Source organism: Myotis myotis, unplaced genomic scaffold (genome assembly GCF_014108235.1).
Source record: "Myotis myotis isolate mMyoMyo1 unplaced genomic scaffold, mMyoMyo1.p scaffold_m19_p_7, whole genome shotgun sequence".
Taxonomy (NCBI): Eukaryota; Metazoa; Chordata; class Mammalia; order Chiroptera; family Vespertilionidae; genus Myotis; species Myotis myotis.
Genome location: NW_023416379.1, coordinates 32818707 through 32839753, shown reverse-complemented (window position 1 = coordinate 32839753; position 21047 = coordinate 32818707). Strand labels below are relative to the sequence as shown.

The 21047-nt window shown below is 43.9% G+C and overlaps 1 protein-coding gene across 12 annotated transcripts in view; it reads right to left on the bottom strand.

Annotated features, from left to right (window-relative positions):
* The window catches only part of SASH1 (SAM and SH3 domain containing 1), a 293144-nt gene that overhangs the window by 126644 nt on the left and 145453 nt on the right, over window positions 1-21047 (bottom strand). For 5 of the 12 annotated variants that reach the window (XM_036316371.1, XM_036316364.1, XM_036316369.1 and 2 more), the window contains exon 1: window positions 12020-12741. The exons of 6 other annotated variants lie outside the window; for them this stretch is intronic. Coding sequence is in view for 2 of the 6 variants with exons in the window: in XM_036316355.1 (XP_036172248.1) it covers window positions 12020-12142 (123 nt within the window). In the remaining 4 variants the exon portion in view is untranslated. Of the gene's footprint in view, window positions 1-33; window positions 2964-12019; window positions 12742-21047 lie in introns of those variants that run through there. One more of the 12 variants, XM_036316359.1, reaches the window with a different exon arrangement.

Below are 21047 nucleotides of genomic sequence, written 5' to 3'. Positions count from 1 at the left end.
CAACCTACGGGGAATGCTGCATCTGGGACACACCTGAACCATCCCCTCCCAGGAGACCCTCAGGAAAGTGGAGTCATTCCAAGTACAGACGCAAAAGTACACATTACAAAGTCGCCTAAACAAATAAGGAATCACATCTGTCTCTTTCCTGAGGAAAGTGCCCAGAAGCTGTGCTGGAGCCCACACTCCTGAGTTCACACCCAGCTCGCTGGCACGTGTGGTTCCCTGACCTCAGGCACATTCCTGACCTCTGGCAACAGTGGGAGAGTAACAGTCCCTCCCTCACAGGAAGGAGTAATGAAGGATCATAAACCACTTAGAACTTAGCCCATCCAAGTCCACCTGGTACACAGTAAGTGTTCAAAAGCTACGTAGTTCATAACATTCACTATAAGGTCATGTTTCCGACTATAGTCTTCCTTTAAGGGAGCTGATTCCTAAATACATGTCTGAACACAGACACCTAAGACGACAAACATGCTGCAGCCACTTGTAAGTTATGCCCTTTCTTCTAGTCATTCCTTCCTTCCTCCCTTCATTCGGAGAAAGGTCTCCCCTACCCCTTTTCACCTCCCAGCACACCTTCCTTTGGTTTGAGTAAATGACCTTACCAAGACAACCCAGAAAAATGATTTTACCAAGACAGCCCGCAAAAATGCAAGTTTTAGACAACATGAAAGGTGCACACACTTTGTATTTCACAGACCCCGGGCCAGCCTCTTGGCGTAATTCACAGCAGCACCACCCACACAGGGAAACGTGTCTCACACTGAAAAGCACACTTAGGCGCAGCTCAGGTCTGGGGACTAAGAGTTCTCCAGAGCCTTGTGCTGCAGACCTCGGGGGCTTGTCAGGAGCCTGCCTCAGAGCAACAATCATCACTACCCCCACTTCTGCATTCCCTGGTTTTACAGAACTAAACGGGGAAACAGAAATTGAAAGCAATGAATTTCTAGAAAATATTTTTCCCTTCCCACATTTGCGATAGTTGCCTCCAAGTCCCCAGGATAGAGCTAGTGAGCTATTTGAACACGTCTGGGCAAAAGTCACTCCCTCACTGTCTGAGAGGACAGGCTGGATGGACAGTGTAGAGAGGTGGGAACTGACCCTGCTCTTCAAATGTTCACTGTCGAGTAAATTAGGAAATAACATCAGTCAGGGGTGGACTCTGTGCTGAGCCTCTGAGGAAATCCACAGAGGCGGCCAGCCTACCCTACGGGCCTTTGCTTTTCTGTCTTCAGTCAAGGAAATTGTCAGAAAACAGTCACTCTTAGGAAAGAGGGAAGCCCCTCAGAATATCTTAAGGTGAGGTTCCTGAAATAATGGGTGAAATCAAATCACAATGCAAAGGTCTGCCCTGACCCGCCTCAACTCAGCAGCACATGCCACACGGGCCACCGCACGAATGTCTACAACCTCCCACCTGGTTCTCCTGCCTCCTAATCTGCCATTGACCCGCTCATGTGACCTTGCCATACACTAGTAAACAGATCTGATTGGGTCTCTCGCCCCTGGGAAAGAGCCATTCCACCCCCATGTCCCATCCTACAAAATAAGCCCCAAGTTGACCAGCCCGGCGTCAGGGCCCTTCACCTCCCTCCCCAGTTCCAACCCATTGAGGAAGGAGCTGAGGTGTGCAGACGGGGCGGACCAGTGGAGCCAGACAGCAATCAACAAGCAGCCCCCAAGGTGGCGGCTTTCCCGCCAGTGGGCCCTCTCCCACCCCGTGCGCCTGGGCTAACACCAGGAGAAAGGACTGGAAGAATCTTCAGCAAAGAGGAAGGGCATGTGAGCTGCTTCCCATGGGAACATCTGTCCTGACCACCAGCTACTGACAGCCAGGACTGTGAGAGCAAAGTGCCCGCCAAGGCAAGGGCCCGTCCACAGCTGCCTCCGCCAGCGGGGAAGCAAGCACCTGGACAGCTCCAAGGACAGAGGGAGCCGGGCCACCTTTAGCATCAGCATCTGCCTCCATTACCCTGGGATGTTTGCTCACACGTCAAGGAAACAAAGCCCTCACCGTCCCTCCAGTTCTCTCCGAGAACCCCGTTCTTAGCTCACTCGCCCAGCAGAGACAGAGCCCAAAGAGCTCCCTTTGGAGTGTGTTAGAAGGTGGAGGGCACAGGACATTCAAACACTTTATCTAAACCCAGTTTTATGAGTTTTCACCCTGATCCTGCTACTCCCCACAACAACTAGGGCCTCTGGGAGACCCTGGGCTCTCTAGAGTGGTCTTGGTCTCCCCAGAATACGTTGCTGTCCTCACCCAGAAACCTTCTTTCATCCATCCAGGAAATGAAACATACCTGTCACCTTCGACCAAGTACAACATCCACATCTAATACCTGAGTGTCTGAGTGAGCCTGTTAGTCATGTTATACATTCTTAATGGAAATTAACACCTATCTATCATCTACCTATCATCTATTTACCTACCTACCTAGCTATCTACCTATCTATCTATCCCTCATTTACAGAGGCACTAGGAGTTGTAGTGTCACAGCCAAGCACTCTCATCTGGAATTCTGCCTTCTCACAAAAATAACCAGCCTTTATATGAGCTGTACAAGTTATCACAACCCACTGTTTTCATGGACTAAATCAAGGCCACTCCAAAAAAATTTCAATTATTAATGTAGCTTTGTTCCACTTACTTTTCCCCTTTTTCTCTCCTCTCTCAAACATCCTAGCAACACCTTCAAAACCAACCGTTCGTTCACTGCAGTTCCAAAGTTTCGAAGCTGTTGATCAAACTTTTTTCCTACTAGTAAAAACATTTAGTCCCCCAGCCCTCACTCCCAATCACTCGGAACTTCCTAGCAATGTGGGAGCCTCAAAATATATCTGTAGCTCATGAGGGAGAAAACAGCTGTTCAACTAACTCAGGCCAAAGACAGCAAACATCTTAGGCTGCGGTATTCACTCCATACTTGTTGCTCAGCAAATGATCATTCCAAACAGGGTGGCTCAGCTGCCTCTGTGTTTTCCCAAATTGCTTTCCAGATGTGCACTAAGTCCCCATAATTAGCACTTTCATCAGTCTTGATGATTTAAATGCCAAAAAAGGCAAAAAAAAATTTTTTTTATTTTTTTTAAAGTTGGTCCTGTCTGCCATCTCCAGAAAGGAGCCTTCCCATCCATCTCGTTCGGGACTATCTGAAAACCTTTGCATCGTTTCTATCCAACGTGTTCTTACTTGACATAGTACAGACCTGTCAGTAAAAATATTTATCTCACGAAAAATGTTTGCAACATTAGTTGTAGGGAATTTAAATAATGCAGCTGTATTTCGATAGCTCCACACCTAGTACGCATCTTTCCTTTTGATTATGAAGTCCACGTCTGACTCAACACCCTACAATGCCAATGTCTGGAGGCACTGATGTTACAAAATAAACTAACTATAGTAACTTTAAATCAGCTCTAGTTTATTATAATAGGCACAATTATTAAAACACTGAAACCAACTCTCGTTTAACCTTTTTGTTTTTAAATTTTCTGCTCCGGAGTTTAATACTTGCCTAATCTGTTTCACTTCTTCTTTGATTCTCATGCATTAGAGGCTGAAGCAATGTTTATTCAAATTTGGGGACAGGGGAAATTTTTATTTCCTCAAAATAATTCTTAAAAGTAAATTGTGAAATTTTGTGTCACGTTATTGTTTTACAAGCATTTTCCCACCCCTGTCAGAGACAGAGAGGGAGAGAGAGAGATGCAAATTCAAGTTCTCTTCCCTTTTCTTGTTACAGACCATGTCACAGCATCTTTCCATGTGGATTTCCAGGTCACTGGCACAGACTTGAATTAAATCTATGGTCCCACTACCAGTGTCAGCTCAATGGAAGACAATACTTGTGTATTCTTCCTGCAAAGCCATAGCACACGTTTCTACCAAACATCCATCTCTTACACACCAGCACAAAAACAGAGATAAGGGGCTATGTACCAAACAGTTCAGACTGGGGGTAGAGGATGAGGTGGGGGGCTGCTTTTACAATTAAGGAGAAAAGAAACAAAGAACTGTTCTCTCAACAACTGATTTTTACCTCCCAGGGTACTTCTGTCTCTGGAAAAAGTGAAAACTAAAAGCACTATGAGATTGTTATTTTTGTTTCTTCTTTCCCCAGATGTCATTTTTGGTTTAGAGTATCTTCACAGGCTTTGGGGGGGGGGGGGAAATTACTCTGAAGACCCCAGGAGACATGTGTAATATGTAAGGCTGTATGCAGATTATATGCAAATGAAATGCAAATAAATGTGTGGCCTTGCTATTTTAAATACTATGTATAAAAACACAGCCTCAAGGGAAAACTTGATGTGTTGCTCTGAATGCCCAAAGTTGAGACTCTTGGCTTACTTATTTATTGTGTCTCTACCTTTTCTGTCCATAATAATAAGTACATATAGGATATATTTGATATAATATAACTTATATGTGATATTTACACGGCTCAGTGTAATATAGCTTATACGTGATATTTACACTGTTGTTTTGGAGAAGAATAGACAAGTAAATAGCTAAATCCTCTACAAGCTAAATCCATGAAGCCTAACCAATGACTTCACAATGTGTTTTATTCTTAATTAGCTTGTTTAAAGATTTTTGAGGTAATAAACACTTTCAGCAACCTTTCAAATGAAATTGCTACTGCCGTAAAAAAAAAGTCTTTAATTCTGGATCCTTCTTCAGCATTTTTAAATTTGTGAGATGTCACTGTTTGTACCAGCTCTGTCATTTTATCCTGCCACATCGTTCTGGAGAAATTCATTGAATATATAATAATTGACCTCAAATATTTTTCTCTGAAGAATCACTCTCAGCATTTCTGCACATGGTTTGAGCTGGAATACAGTTTGTCTCCAGAAAGTTTTTTGTACATAACAACCAAACCATATTCTAAAGGGACATATTAGGTCATGCTGGTGGGTAGGAAGGGCCCTGGGGGCACACCCACGGGGCAGGTGGCTGGAGGGTGGCTGATTTCATATCTTCCATTCCCTTCTCTCCAGAAACACCCAGGACTTGCCAAAGCCTATGTCTAATTATCACTTGGGCAAATATGATCTCGATGCCATGACACCCACTACTGTGCATCAGTGGTCTCCAGTTAACAGAAATGCACTTCTGATGAAGGAGGGGCCTCACAGCAGGCAATACTAACACTCTCTCCTTCCCAACACTCTCAGCAGCTGCTTCTCAGACAGTGGCCTTCAAAGGTCTCCGAAAAAATAACAGAAAAAAACTGGGGTAGGACCCTGGCCATTTTGGCTCAATGGTTAGAGTGCCAGCCAGTGAACCATCAATGGTTAGAGTGCCAGCCAGCGGACCAAAGGGTGGCAGGTTCAACCCCCAGCCCTGGAAGGGAGCATGCAGGAGGAAATCAGTTGATATATCTCTCACACTGATGTCTCCCCCCCCCCCCACCCCGGCTCTCTCTCTCTCTTTCCCCCTCTTCTCTCCTCTTCCACTCTCTCTAAAGATCAATGGAAAAAATATCCATCAGTGAGGATTTTTTTTTTTTTTTAAAAAAGGACTGGGGTAGGGAATCCTTAATACAGTATAATTACTTATAAATATATCTACTTACAACCATAAGCACTTATTAACATAAACTATGTCCATTTTCAACTAGTACAGCTATTTACATTAAAAATACACACAAACATGGGCATTTTAAATGAGACAAAAACAAGTATACATAAAAAGTTCTAATTTCCTTCCTATTCCCAAATAGACAAGCAACTGCAGTGGTACTCACCCTGCAGGTCATATTATTTAGGTCAAGGTCAGATCAGAGAAGCACAACTGCTGTGGGTAATTGGCAGTTGGTGAAACAGTCTGCACAGGCTGCTGCCTCTGCGTGTACTACTGAGCCTAAAGCCACCACAGGTTGGCCAGGCCGGCAGTTATGAAGGAAGCTGGTCGTGAAAAAGCAAGAACAAAACTGAGCCCATGAGAACCCGGGGGCCATGAGGACAACTGGAACCCACGTCTATTTCTCATCAACTCCTACCTGGCAGTTGGGAGTGACCTACAACAGAAGCTTGAGCTCTTCATGCTGGACCCGCACACACACTGGGCTCAGGGCTCCCCAGAAGATGAAGGTGAGCTGGCAGGACCTGGACCTGCTGCGGGTCTGGGCACTGCCTCGTGCTAACAGGTAAGCTTGCAGGTCAGAGATACCCTGCAGGGCTGCCGCAATGCCCAGCACCCTCCAACAACCGTCAGAGTCTAAAATATATGGCCCCTGCCGATTCATTTCTGGCTTCTAAGTTGACACCAGACTAAGCCACCAGAATCCTAAGATAAATTTAGGCATGAGAACAGAATTTGTGTAAATAACATTGCAGAGCATAGAACAATACCAACAGAACAGAAAATGTTGGTGGCTTATGGCCCAAGAAAAAAGGGTACAGATGCTCCTCTACTTATAATGTGGTTCCGTCCCAATACATCCATCATAAGTTGAAAATATCATTAAGTCAAAAATGCATTGACTATATCTAACTGCCAACATCATAGCTTAGCCTGGCCTACCTTAAACATGCTCCAAACACTGACATTAGCCCACAATTGGGCAATTATCTTGAGTTTCATATTAGGATAACTGCCTGCTTCTTCTCACCAGAAGCAAGAGACACATATGGGTGTTTCATAGACACGATGGGATGCAAAAACACAAAACACAAAAATGTCCAAAATGCTAGCAACACAGTGCACTGTAGAGTATCGGTTGTTCACACTCCTGACAGCACAGCTGATGGGGAGCTATGGCTCCCAGCCACTGCCCAGCATCATGAGAGTATCAACCCACACATCGATAGCCAGGAAAAGATCGAAATTCAAAATGCCACATTCAAATTCCCTGATATCAGAATCAGAAAGTCGGAAAATCTTAAGTCAAACCATTATACATCAAGGACTGTCTGCACTGTTTCCTACCGTATTCGTTCCAGTTATGCATGTGCAGACCATCCACCTGATGAAAAATATACCTTCCAGGAAACCTGTGACAAAAGTTTGAAAGTCACTGATGGATCTGCCCTGCAAGGCTCTACTCTGGAGTCTATTATAGATTCCCTGCCCATTGGTCTCCTTGGAATTCTCACAACCCCTGTCCACAGTCAAGCCTAAACGCAGATGCCCCCAAGGTTCTCCTGCATTTTTCTCTTCCTGTGCTTCCTGCTCTCTTGGGGAAATGTCATCAGCAGTTGGAAGGGTTTAAAGTCACAGCAGAAGCGTTTCGTCCTTCCCTTCTTCCTCCATCAGGCCCAATGCAGCCTGCCTGACCCTAGGTTATGAAGAGCTTGAGATTTTTCATCAAAAATGTTATTAACAGCCGAAACCGGTTTGGCTCAGTGGATAGAGCGTCGGCCTGCGGACTGAGGGGTCCCGGGTTCGATTCCGGTCAAGGGCATGTACCTGGGTTGCGGGCACATCCCCAGTGGGAGATGTGCAGGAGGCAGCTGATCGATGTTTCTCTCTCATCGATGTTTCTAACTCTCTATCTCTCTCCCTTCCTCTCTGTAAAAAATCAATAAAATATATTTTTTAAAAAAATGTTATTAACAAAATCTTCTACATGAACTTGTAATCCTTAATTCTCTCCAGGGAAGGATTGCAAAAGCTTGGTATAAATATGAACAAACTCAGTTTTCTGGCCATGGAGAGGAGTCACTACAATAAATGGAATGAAATTACCTCGGCGTGGGGAGAGCAGAGCGCATGCTGGTATCTCTCATATCACGTTGGTTGTCAGGTGTGATGAAGCAAGTGATCAAAGCAATAAAATTACACCCTTCAATCATCAACACCTAATGGAATATTACATTAATTCAATGTAATTCAAAACTGAACACCTATGACATTCCAAATACTGTGGTAGGTGCTAAGTAAACAATATAAAATCAAGAAACATGAACGCTTACTATTACTGGACAGAAAAGCCAAGTATGACCTGTAGTTTATTTTAATGCAGTCATAGGGTTAAGTCATGGAAATTTGTTGAAAGGATTTACTAAGCTGTGTACTTAGCATAAGGTCTTTTTGAATTAAAGGCTCTGAAAGATCCAATTTGCTGGGCTATCAATGTCTCAAACAGGACATTTCACAGGAACTCTCAGAACCTCAAAAATACACGGGGAAGACGAACATTGGCAATTTGTTCTAAAAAGTTCAAGTCCAGATTCACACTCAAAACGGACATATGGATTTAGCAGATGGCGATGTCAGACTGAACTCACTTCTCATTTCTAAACTGCCCAGAGCTTAACAGATCTGGAAGGAACAGCAGAGTGAGCTAGTTGGGTGGGAATGAAGTCACAATTTCAGATCAGATTCAGAGATTTGATGAGTATGAATCACACTTTGCACTTTCTCTGGCTGCCTTTGACACATAATCATGAGTGTATGGACATTCTCGAGCATTTAACCAATAAAGATCTGACTGGGGGGAGGAGGGAGTGATCTATAGTATTCTTAGACCAGGGGTCCTCAAATTACGGCCCACGGGCCACATGCAAATACAAATATTGTATTTGTTCCCGTTTTGTTTTTTTACTTCAAAATAAGATATGTGCAGTGTGCATAGGAATTTGTTCATAGTTTTTTTTTTAAACTATAGTCCGGCCCTCCAACGGTCTGAGGGACAGTGAACTGGCCCCCTGTTTAAAAAGTTTGAGGACCCCTGTCTTAGACATTTGGAAATGAATATATTAATCTCAGAACAATTCTGAAATTCCTGGTTATAGTGTTAAAACTTATACAATATGAGTTTGCTGTGTTTTATGGAAATTCTATTCTACCACAGCTTGAGCAGAGGGTCAGGAGGTGTGATAGATAGCCCATGGAATCAGCACTGGAATGACTAGCTGACTTCCTCGGATCATCCTGAGGGCAGTGGGGCTGTTAAATGAGAGTGGAAGTCCTGATGTCCTGATCAAAACTGGCAACAGGCATCATGCTTATGACCATTCACTGTCACAGAACTAGTGTTGATTAAACTCTTTTTTGGTGATGTTGCCAAAAGGCCACATTTTTTAAGAACTGGCAGGTAATACCTACTCAGTGTTATCAATAAAAATTCACATGACTTACAAACCTGGGCATACTAATCACATGACCCCGTACTGAAAAAGTCGATGCCCCAAACTTACGCTTTGATAACTCTCAGAAACCTTTTTGCACCTCCTTAGCAGCAGGCAAATGCCTATGCCTACTCAGGACTCTCCATCCCCACCAGTTTCAATCATATCCGACTCTCAGGAGTAATTCCCTTATCCCCAAAGTAAGAGGTCACTAAGTCTAATATAACATTATAATGTGTCATAAACAAATCTGTGTTATTATAACATTTCTTCTCCACTATCTCTTTTTTTTTCCTCAATGTCTGAAAAAGTCTGTCCATCCTAACCCTAGCAGTGTTTCAAGCCACTGACAAAGCTTCCCAGCTATTCACCCTCCACCCTCTCTCCAATCCCATCTCATTTACAACCCACTCTATATCCCATGCCCACTGTAACTTTCAAAATATAAATTGTGAAAACTGTAAATGTCTCCCAGTGAAGATTTGACAAAGTCAGTCTGTTGCCTGCAATACAAGAGCCCTTTTATCTGAACTGTTTGCCTTTTCTAGAGTCTACCATGGCTCCACCTCCCCATCCATGCACTAGTTATGGAGAAATCAAACACAACATGAAGCACTACAGCCACGCCCCCGCTCTTTCTTCTGCCTCCAACCCCTTTCTTTTACCCTGCTGACCCACAGACAGCAGCCCACCCTTCACAAGGGACTTTGTATGACACCTAATCTTCCCAGGACATCCGAGTAAATCACACAGAGGAATGACCTAATGTCTTCCTTGCTTCAAGGTCATGGGGGGAGGGAAGAGGAGTGGGAACAGGTATAGGTGAAATAAAACTGACCATTATTGATAACAGTAGTGCTGGGATATAGGGGATCTTTAAAATATTCTCTCTACTTTTGTAGTGTTTGAAATTTTCTATGTTAAGACATTTTTAAAGAGTGACTTTTATTATTTACATAGTTGTTGTCCCCAGGAAACTTTAAAGTCCTTGAAAGTTGTGAAGCTGGACAAACCATTGGGTCTGGGCTGCCTGTCAGTACTTGAGCCAATTAAGCAGAGACAGGGTTGAATCATATGAGCATTTATTCCAATACTGCTGGCAGTATGGGAGAGCAGCAGGTCATCCACAAAAATCTGGTCTGCAACCCCCCGGCCCCCATAAGCCGCCTGCTTATATTGGGTAGGATAAAGATTACACAGAGAAGTAGGAATTACAGGCACGGGAAGTGGGCAATACGGGCTGGGGCGGGACTCCACTGTTTGGGCAACAAGGTTATTAATCTTTCCACGATAATAGGCAGTTCTTGAATGAGAATAGACTGTATTCCAAGATTGACTCCCAGGTCCAAGATTGACTCCCAGGTCCCTAGGGTGTACAACTCCCAGCCAGGTTAGAATGTCCTTTCTTTAATCAGAACAAGGCAATCACGGTTAATAGAGCATGCTTAATATTTCTTATAACTGTACCTAGTCCCCAATATTCTATTTTTGCCCAAGGATTGGAGCTGGGTCTTACTCGTTTTTGCATGTTCAGCAGCTAACACCATGAAATGCCTGACACTTAGCAATTACCTGAGAAATATCTATCAGTGCATAAATGAAGGAATGATGAAATGAATGAAGAAATAAATGGAAGTCAGTAGAGCTGATCTCTCCCCTTCCTGAGGGTGCCATAGCGTTAATAACTATGCAATGACATACACCCCCTAGCCCAGCATTCTCACATATAAGTGTTACAGACTGAAGTTACCAGCTGGCACCTCAGTTCTTCTCGACCACGCAGAAAAGACTTTAAGGTCAATGAAAATGAAAGTAAAGCAAAGTGGGATTTATTGAAGAAACATTCCTGTTACATCTGTCAGGGCAGGTCCCACCCCAGCCACTCATGTCTAACCTCCTACCTAACATAAAGGCAAGCTTTCACAGTTTCAGCCTGTCTCCACCAACCTTACAACAGTAATTCAGACCAGTGAGTGAGACACCCAAACACAAAAATACATCATTAGAAATGACAAATGAAGTCCTAGGTGAGAGGGTGGGGAACAGGTTCTAGGCAGAAGGGCCAACAAATGTAGTTCCTCTGAGTCAGGAGACAGCCTAACCTGTTTCAAGAGGAATAGCTACCAGAAGTGGCTAAAAGATCAATGCAGGGGTGTGGCAGGCAGAACAAGGGGCAGGAGAAGAGAAGGGAACCAGTTTGAGGTCTCTTCACATATAGAACTGTTCAGGGCAGAAACAGAATATTGGGGACTAGCTATAATTATAAGAAATATTAATCCCTGATTACTTAGCTCTGATTAAAGAAAGCTGAAACCTGGGAGCTAAGAACTGCCTATTATCATGGAAAGATTAACAACTTTATTGTCCAAACAACAGAGGCTCCCACCCCCACCTGCCTATAATCTGTATACACATTTTTATTGCTTTTTCCTATTTCCCCATGCCTGTAATACCATTTTGCATACCCATTCTTATTCCTTTTGCCTCCTTACCCCATATAGCCTTTGTCCTTCTACCCAATATAAGCAGCTGGCATATGATGGGGTGCAGAGCAGATATTTGTGGATGACCTGCTGCTCTCCCATGCTGCTATATTATTGGAATAAATGCTCATTCATATATGATTCAAGCCTGTTTCTGCTTAATTGACCCAAGTAGTGACAGGCAGCCCAGATCCATCGGTTGTCCAGTTTCAGAACATATTGATTTTTGTTTCCACTTACTACTGATAATTCTTAACATGTTGAGGGTCAAAAATCTTGTTGGAATCCGATGTAAGTTTCTTGTACCAAAAAAACTAAAGGGATAGTTCAATGGGCTTAAGGTCACTAAAGTCTCACATTCTTCTCACATCCTGATAGGAAAAGCCATTGAGCGTTTTGAAACAAAGGCAGACTCCTATGAAAAGGCACTGAATACATCAGGAGCTTACCTGCTTGAATCCTTTGCCTTCAGCTGCCATCAGGGAGACCAGAAGAAAACCACACCTGGATGCCACTGGTTTGGGTGTTGTCAGAGAGCAAACACTAGAGCAACGCCATGGCCACAGTGACATGCATATTCCCTTTCCGGGAATGAGCAACAATGAGCTGCGGGGAAACCTGTTTGTCCCTATTGACTGGACACCATTTAGTGTATTTCATTCATGTGGCACCAACTGGGTGATTTCTTCCCAGGGTCAGGGAGAAACCAGTTCACTCACTGCCCTGGAAAAATTCAAAAACATCTCTTTGTTACACACCTAACCCTTCTCAAGCATATTTCATGACTTGGGTTCTGGCATTTGCTCTTGTGACCTACTCCTGGGCCCCTCAAGTCACTCACACAATAGCAAGTAGTGCACTAAGGCCTGCCTGTAGGGGCTCTGGAGACCACTTGTACATGTGGGGTGAACCGGGACAACCTGTTGGCTTCATCCTGTATCGCATTCCAACCTCTGCTGGCAGATTTAAGAAAATTCAATCTAGAGAATATCAGCACCACCACATTACTCTTCTTGTTCCAGGCACGTAAACGTTGAGTATGATCTGTTTCCATATCTACATATCTGTCCACCTATGGATGTAACCATATAAAATATTACATATGATATGATGGCCATACTTTTACTGCAATTTCTTTGGGAAGAAAAGTTCTTTCCTAACTACATCATTCCCCCTCAAGATGATCTCAACTTTCATCATAAAAGACTTACACGTTTGCCAAGAATATAATGTGAAAGTGCTCTGAAAGAGGGCCCTAAGCACATGCTTCTGTTCTTACTCAGAGATTAAAAACATATTGGAAGTGGAGAGTGAAGATTAGCTGCTGTGTATCACATTCTATACGGGGTCACCGTGCAACTTGACAGTCATCTTATGTCTAAGAGAACAACAACAAAAATCTAAAACGAACGCACATAAATCTATTGAGCCAATTATCACAAGAGAGAGAGAGAATACTTCATTGACACTCCATTGACACTATATATCAGTACTTCATTGACACTTCCAAAAATACTGAATATTGAAAACTTCCTAAGCAAATACTCTCAAAGTTTTATTATTATTATTATTATTATTATTATTTGCATAACTAATGCACTTCGTTGTACTGATGGGGTGGTCATAATAATCTGCCTGGTCATAATAATCTGGCCATTCAGTGTGTGTGTGTGTGTGTGTGTGTGTGTGTGTGTGTGTGTCAAATTTTTCCAATTTGCTCAGGAGCTGAGAATTCACTAACATCACCACTGGAGTTCTCAATCTAATGTTTCAATATCTAATGTCTACCTTTTTAAAAGAGCAATTCACTTTATTGAAGAGTTAACACTTTTATCTACTCATCAGCCAAACCTTGTTTCTTTGAACAGTTTTACAGGTCAGTGTTTGCTTGCACATAGTCCCCTTCTTCCTACCCATGCTCTTGGATTTCCAATGAAAAAAATCTCATTAAAGGAAATGAACTAGTTAAAACATGTCCATCACCCACCTGTGCTGTTTTATGTTTCTCAATTGCTCTATAAAAAAAGGGCAATTTCACTTTTTTTTTTCTGTGATGTGAACAGGACAAATTTTTATTTTAATTGTTTGCCACAATGTGGGAGGAGAGCCTACAAAGAAAATTAAATGTACTATCAAGCCTCCTAAAGGGTCACCTAGGTTTTGGGGTTTATTTTCAATGCTGATTCCGTCAGGATGAGCCGTGTTTTTCCATTCACAAAGCATAGCAATTCAACAGCTCTGTGTTATCCGAGGAAACCAAATACTCAGCTGCCTCCTGTGCAGCCTCTGAACACAGCAGCCCTGTTGGAACCTAAGTCAAATCCAGTCCCTCTGCTCAAAGCCTCCCTTCCTCAGGCTCCGCTCTCACTCAGTGAAGGCCACAGTCTCTGCGTGGCCTGGAAGGCCCATCACATCTGTGCACACACTGGCTACCTTGTTCCTCCTCCCACACTCCAAACCCACCAGCCTCGCCTGGCCTTTGAACTTGCTCCTCTCCTGCCTGTACTGCGCTTTCCCCAGACATGAGCCCGTCTCCTGCAGAGGTTCCTGAAACACCTCTTCTCCAGGGACGTCCTACCTGAGAGTGCACCCTCCCTCTCCTGCACACACCATCCCCAACCCGGTTCTTGGCCTTATCTTTCTCCTCACCACTCTTCACTATTTAAACTGGTTTGCACATTACTCATGTCTTTTTCGTTTCCCTCCTCCAGCTAAGATAAAAGGTCCGTAAGGACAGAGATTTTTCTAAGTTTTGTTCACTTTTGAGTGCTTAGGACAGTGCCTAGAACAGCGGTTCTCAACCTGTGGGTCTCGACCCCTTTGGCGGTCGAACGACCCTTTCACAGGGGTCGCCTAAGACCATCCTGCATATCAGATATTTACATTACGATTCATAACAGTAGCAACATTACAGTTATGAAGTAGCAACGAAAATAATTTTATGGTTGGGTCACAACATAAGGAACTGTATTTAAAGGGCCAGAAGGTTGAGAACCACTGGCCTAGAAGATTCAATATAAATTTGTGAATGAATGAATGCAAGAAAAGCATCATCAATCAGCAAGCACTGTGCCAGGCAGCATGCTCAGGCTGTTTGGGAGATGCGTATAAATGATTTCTATATTGCTTTTGTTTTAATTTCTTTTTCTTTAACTAACAGATCTACTCCTCAGTCCTCCGACTTAAAAGTAATTGGCAAGTTTTAACTTCTAAAAGACCCATGACCTCATCATACTTTGAAAAGCCAGTATTAACCATGCTGGTGCCTTTTGTATGTGCATCATCCTGTTCTCTGTATGATTTCAAAAGAAACAAATGGAATATATAGTTCAAGGTGTTAATTACATAAGCTTATTAAAAACAAACTCCTAAGAGGTGTCGGTCCTAACACTTAGCACTTTTATGTTTACGTAGTTTATTAGTTTTATAAATGTGAGAAAGTCAAACACAGTAAAGCATAATATTGCAAAACAGCCACTAGCAAAAGAAAATTATTTCACTACATAGACAAGCCTTTGTGAAGAACTGGCTCTAGCCTACAAGCCTAAAAGTGAAAGAGCATGGCAGTGGAAACAGGTTTTTGGGACAGTGTTTCTGAATGCATGGTGGGGTGATGCTGGACTTCCTTATGTAATTTACATGTACACTATTGGCAATTTAAACATTTTCACATAATCCAAAAAGAAGTATTTGTTCTATTCCAGTATGTATGAATCAGTACAGACTATTTCAAAACAGTCTGCCTAGCTACATCATAAATGATGGAGTTTGATAACTGCAAATAATTTTTTTTGTATTACATTTAGAGAGAAAGTGCTGTGAACAGCTACTAATAGGGAAAATTGGTTTGTTAATGAATATCCCAGAATAAGACCCGACCTCCAAAAGCAAACCAGGCCATAAATACAGGAAATAAAGATTCTCAAAAGGCCATTCTAGTTAACAGTTCTCCAAGTGCAGGTACTCCACCACCTTCCTGGGTCCCAGAAGGCAGGTGGGTAGGGAAGTATGGGGAGTAGAAAGCTCCGCTCCCAGTCGCCTGTACTTACCTAGCCAGCACCATAAACCCATAGGGCAGGGGTTCTCAACCTTCTGGCCCTTTAAATACAGTTCCTCATGTTGTGACCCAACCATAAAATTATTTTCGTTGCTACTTCATAACTGTAATGTTGCTACTGTTATGAATCGTAATGTAAATATCTGATATGCAGGATGGTCTTAGGCGAACCCTGTGAAAGGGTCGTTCGACCGCCAAAGGGGTCACGACCCACGGGTTGAGAACTGCTGCCATAGGGCATTCTGGCTCTGTGCCTAGACTGACACCAAGTCTTGTCCCCACCCCCAGAAGCATGGCCACAGAAGGCTTACAGGACTTACAGACAAAAATATAGAAAAGCCCATTTAATTTTTCCCATACATATAATTAAGAAAATGTCTAAGAGGGTAGGCAAGTAATTCCAACCTCACTTTATTTCTTCCTCAACATTATTCCAGTGACATTAGGCTCATCTCTCCCATCCCCGTCTGTGGTGACAAAACCACTAAAAGGTATTTTTAAAAAATGGAGGAAAGAAGAGAATTAGCCAGTCCTAAAAAATATAGTTCCATGAGGTAGATATTCTGACAGCAACATTCAAGGAGATAACCAAGGCAAAGATACTAAGCATGAAGCACTTGGCAATATACTTCTTGATGACAGTTAATCACCTACTTGTTTCTTAGAATTGCACTGGATTTGGTCCATTTTCCACAATTTGTTAATAAAGGATGTCCGGATACACTTAAAAGACCACAGAATACTTTGTTCAGAAGGGGACATTTGAGAAATCACCTGATTTATCCGTACAAGCCCTTTCTCATTCCCACCTTCCAACTACAAAAGAGAAAAGTGTTATTTGTTATTGAAAAATTATTTTATATATTTTTGTGAAGGTTTTTTGTTGTTGTTGTTGTTTTGTTAGTTTGTTTGGGTTTACTTCTCTTTTTTTGTCAAGGATAAAGAAGAGCCAGTAAGGTGCAATGTTTAAGATCCCAGGCTCTGACCTCAAGAAAGCAAGTTATTCAATTTCTTTGTGCCTCAGAGAGAGAGGTGTCTGCCCACAGGACTATGCTGCCAAATAAATGAGATAATCCGTGTATTGCACTCAAAACAGCATGTGGCACCCAGAGCTCAATCAACAGTTACCCTCATCGGTAACAACCACCACTGCTGCTTGCAATGTTACTGAATGTCATGGCCAAGCTAGATCGTCTAGCTTCAAAAATTTTACTGCCTCATAATGAAATCATCTTTGTCCAGGTAGAAATAGTTTCCAAGTGTGAAGCAGAATGCCTACAGATAAAAAAAACAAGATGTAGAAGCCACGATAAATCCAGCTTCCAAAATGGCCCTTTCATCCTTTGTAGCAGGGAGGTGTATCTAAGGGCAGGTCCCTCCTACGCTCTGTCTTCCCCTAATGATGACACAGTCGCTCTACCTCCCATGAGTTTATTCCTAGTGGGCTCACATGTGCACCGCCAGGTATTCTTCCCAACAGGTACTAGCCCTGCCAGGCCAGCGCCTGCGTCTTCTTACAATGCCATGCATCTGTAACTCTCTGCAGAGCCACCACAAGACAGACACAGGCTGGCAATTAATAAAAACTCAACGACTGGAGGAATCCGTACCCCCCAGGGGAAGAGACAACATGCAGCTTCTTACATCATATGGCTGCCTTTCAAAGGATTAGCTTCTGTTCCATTTAAGTTTATAAAATATGCTAAAACTAGAAACTGGTGTGTGTGTGTGTGTGTGTTGGAAAGGTTGGAAGAACAAGTGTTAAGGGAGAAATTAACATGTATTGAGCATCTGAATACCTGTATTATATGTCAAGTATTCTCATATGTTGTTTCACTTAAAACATACGAAACTTAAAGTAAGTTTCACCAACTAACTGTACAATTCCCAAGAGGGCACAGACACGCAGGGAAGTGACAGACATGTCCCCTGTCACATGGCGAATACAAAGCAGACCCAGGCATCAAATCCATGCCTGTTTACTCCAAAACCAAACTTCATCGCCTCCGAAATATAGGCTTACATCAGTTGGGTATATAACAAACATTAGCTGATATTACTGCTTATTTAAATTATAAAGCCATCTGCTGAGGCCTTCCACAGAAAGTAGCTTCCCACCCTCCCCCGCCATTATACTTTTAAATAAAAGTGGACGTTAGGTAAGAGTACTACTAAGCTGAATAGGTATACAGTTAAATAATTCACTCAGCCGCGTGAGAGGAAACATGTTTGGGTGCTTGGCCAAGCCAAACAAATTAGCACATCATCTGATTGATCCATCATCTCTTCCTGAACCTGGGCTCACAGCTGACCCAGCAGCCCTCGGGTGACTGGCCGTGGCCTTGTGGGAAAAGCTGGGGCTTGGAGATGCTGACACAGAGGGGCTCTGGGGGGCTCTGGGGGGAGCCCCTTCCTGAGCTCTTTGCCCAGTACTGCATGACACAGCATGAAATGGGAAAGGTCGAGTGCAAGGGGGCAGAAACCCATCTATCCCAACCCCACTCCACCCCCCAATCCAGGGCAGGAGAACAGGCCTTGAAACTTGCAAACTAGGAAGGGTGGGCCCGGAATCACAACTAGGTTGGATCTCAACGCAGCTCCCAAAGGGCAGAGGAGGCTGTGTGTCATCACATCCTGCTTCGCCCTGGCCCACCCTCACGGACAGCTTCCCCAGGAAATCCTGCCGGCTACAGAGAAAGGGGTGGCTCGGCCGAGGATATAAACAGAAACAGCATAGCTTGTCCTGTGTCCCTGCACACCTGAGCGGGGCGTCTGCTGAACAATTTCTTGGCAGCAGCAGAACTAAAGAGCTGGGCTGGGCGATGGCGCGGATGACTGGCATTTATGAGTCAAGAATGTGCATGATTGGACTCAACTGCGGATTGCTGTAGGACTGAAGTGTGCTCGCCTAAGCGTTTAGCTTAAGGAAGAATGATGACAATAAATAACAGAAAGACACACAGAACTCTTCAGGCGTGTTCCCTAGACAAGATCAAAGTGCTTTACAGCCCAGAACTAGTCTACTCAGGGCGAACCCACCTGGCTACAGAAGAAATTCCACAGTCAGAACCACGGTCCCTGGGGTCTCCTCTGGATTTATCAAGGTGCCTGGCATGTGGCAGACACTCAATAAATGTTTACTGAAGGAAGAGTTTTTCTTTCTGAAGTTAGAAATCTCCCTCCCCTTAGCGACACACCCACACAGGAGTGTACACGCACACCTAGAGCACTGCTCTGAAAATGAGAGAAGAAAAACAAAGGGAAATAAAAGATAATGAGTAGAAGGGAAGTTGCCCTTCCCCACACCCACCCCCTTTGCTCACATCAACCCTATCCATCATATCTCGTGTCTGTGGGTGTCCTTAATACTCTCCTAGGACCAGAGAGTCCCATAGCCCCTGGCAGGCCTGCTCCTTCTCAAAGGGCTTCTCAATCCTGCCTCTCTTTAACTCAACATGTCAAACACAGGAGCTTGATACACACTTTCTCCTAGGAATCTTAACAAATGCAGGCTCCTGGGAGTCTGCTGGAACTCTTGGTCATTATACTCACATAGAAAACTGTCTCCCCTTTCTCCACCCTGCCCATTTTCCTGTCCACCCACCTCACCAGGCAGTCGCACACAAGGAAAGGTGTCACCAGGTCCTGATGCAACCATGCTGGACTGCATCCAGTACCTGGCCAGCGCAGACATCACCATATCTCCAGGGTAGAACGGCTCATCGCACTCTTACAACAGAGGAATATGAATAACATAAGAAAGATTTATGTGCACAATGGAGTGCAGTGGAAACCAGTATGAGCTGTGATGCCCAAATTCTTGGGTTATGTCTCACTCATAGCACTGTGTGGCCCCCCTTCCTAGTTTGCAAACACTTAGCCTGAGTCACCTAATCTGTAAAATGGGGTGATAATGACGGGTCCTAATCTTATCTCACGGGTCTGCATGAAGATGAAAAGAACCCAGGGATGGTTTTAGCACAGTGCCTGTCACACAATAAGCACTCAATAAGTCTTAGCCAGTATTCGTAAGTACCAAAATTCAAAAATTGTCTAAACAAAGCCCTAGGATGCCTCTACTCTATAAAGTATTTTATTTTTAGGAACTCAAAAGCATTTGAGATTTTGAGGCATTTAATTAAGTCTGACACAATGATCCCCTCAGTGAGCTTTTTAAACACAAAGTTTCATTTAAACATTTGGAATCACACTTTGAAGTACCAGAAACTGCATGGGTGTCATTGTTTATAACACTAGAGCCATCAGCCCAGGAACAAGGCCCTTCCCTCTGTCTTCAGCAGTCCTGTGGACTGTGGGGTCTGCTGCCTTGATCCCTGCAGTGGAGAGATCTGATGTAAGGGCCTGGTTTCCTCACATGGCTAAGAACAGCCCTGTCTGCCCACGTGCGTCAGGAAGCACTGGGGACTCCGGCCCAGTGCCTGCATCTCACAGAGGTGACTGTACAGCTTTCAGTCACTGCCTTTCCTGAGAGGAGCAATGGGCTAACATGAAAATACATCTCATTTTATAAGACAGTGCTTGGTCGTGCCACACAAAAAGGGGTAGAGGAACACTGAAGGTCTTCCTAATTGATCACATGCCCTGGGAATTTCCAGAAAACTGAGCAGACTGACTTGGGCTGCAAGTTTAACCGTTAGCTGCAGAGGGTACTACGTGAAGGCCGCTCACCGTTTTTACTTTCCCTGATCTTACCCCACCATCTTTCACCAGGCACCTCAGGCTCACTGAGATGCAAGAACAAAGCCATTCAAAGGCCTTTCTCCCTCCCTCCCTCCCTCTCCCATCCTGCCACGAATCAGTGGCCAAGTCCCATGGTTTCTCTCCTACACTCTCTCAAATCCATTCCCTCCATTACCTTGATGCCCTTCCTGTCATGGCACCAGGAAACGTGCATCACTGTACCTGAGGTGGCTCTGAGCCCACCACCCCTGCTCTACAGGCCACTCTGCCTCTTGCTTAAAATAAAGAGCTAACGGCCTCTAGCACCTTCGCGGAGAAGCAAGCACTGGAGAGGACTAGCCACAAGCGGGCGGGGGACATGGGTAGCACGATTAAAACTGCCCGACTCTGTGCCCTGTGGACCAATTAAATTTCCCAAGTGGGCTTTCTTACAGGAAAGAGGATGTCATGGGAGGCCAGTCTGCTTGGCAGTTTTAAATTCTCGCAATAAATTAGTTAACGGCATTGGGATTATCTTTGATTTTCCACTCACAACCCAAAGCAGTCCGCCTCGGTGACCAGACCTCGTGTCAGCCTCAGTTTCTTTCTGTCCTGCGAATGTCCAGCCCACACTCTCAGGCTCTTCCTCCAAACCTACTCCCATCTGTCCACTTCTCTCCAACTCCAAACTACAACCTGGTCCACCCCACTATCACCTCCCTGTAATTCACATTCCGGAG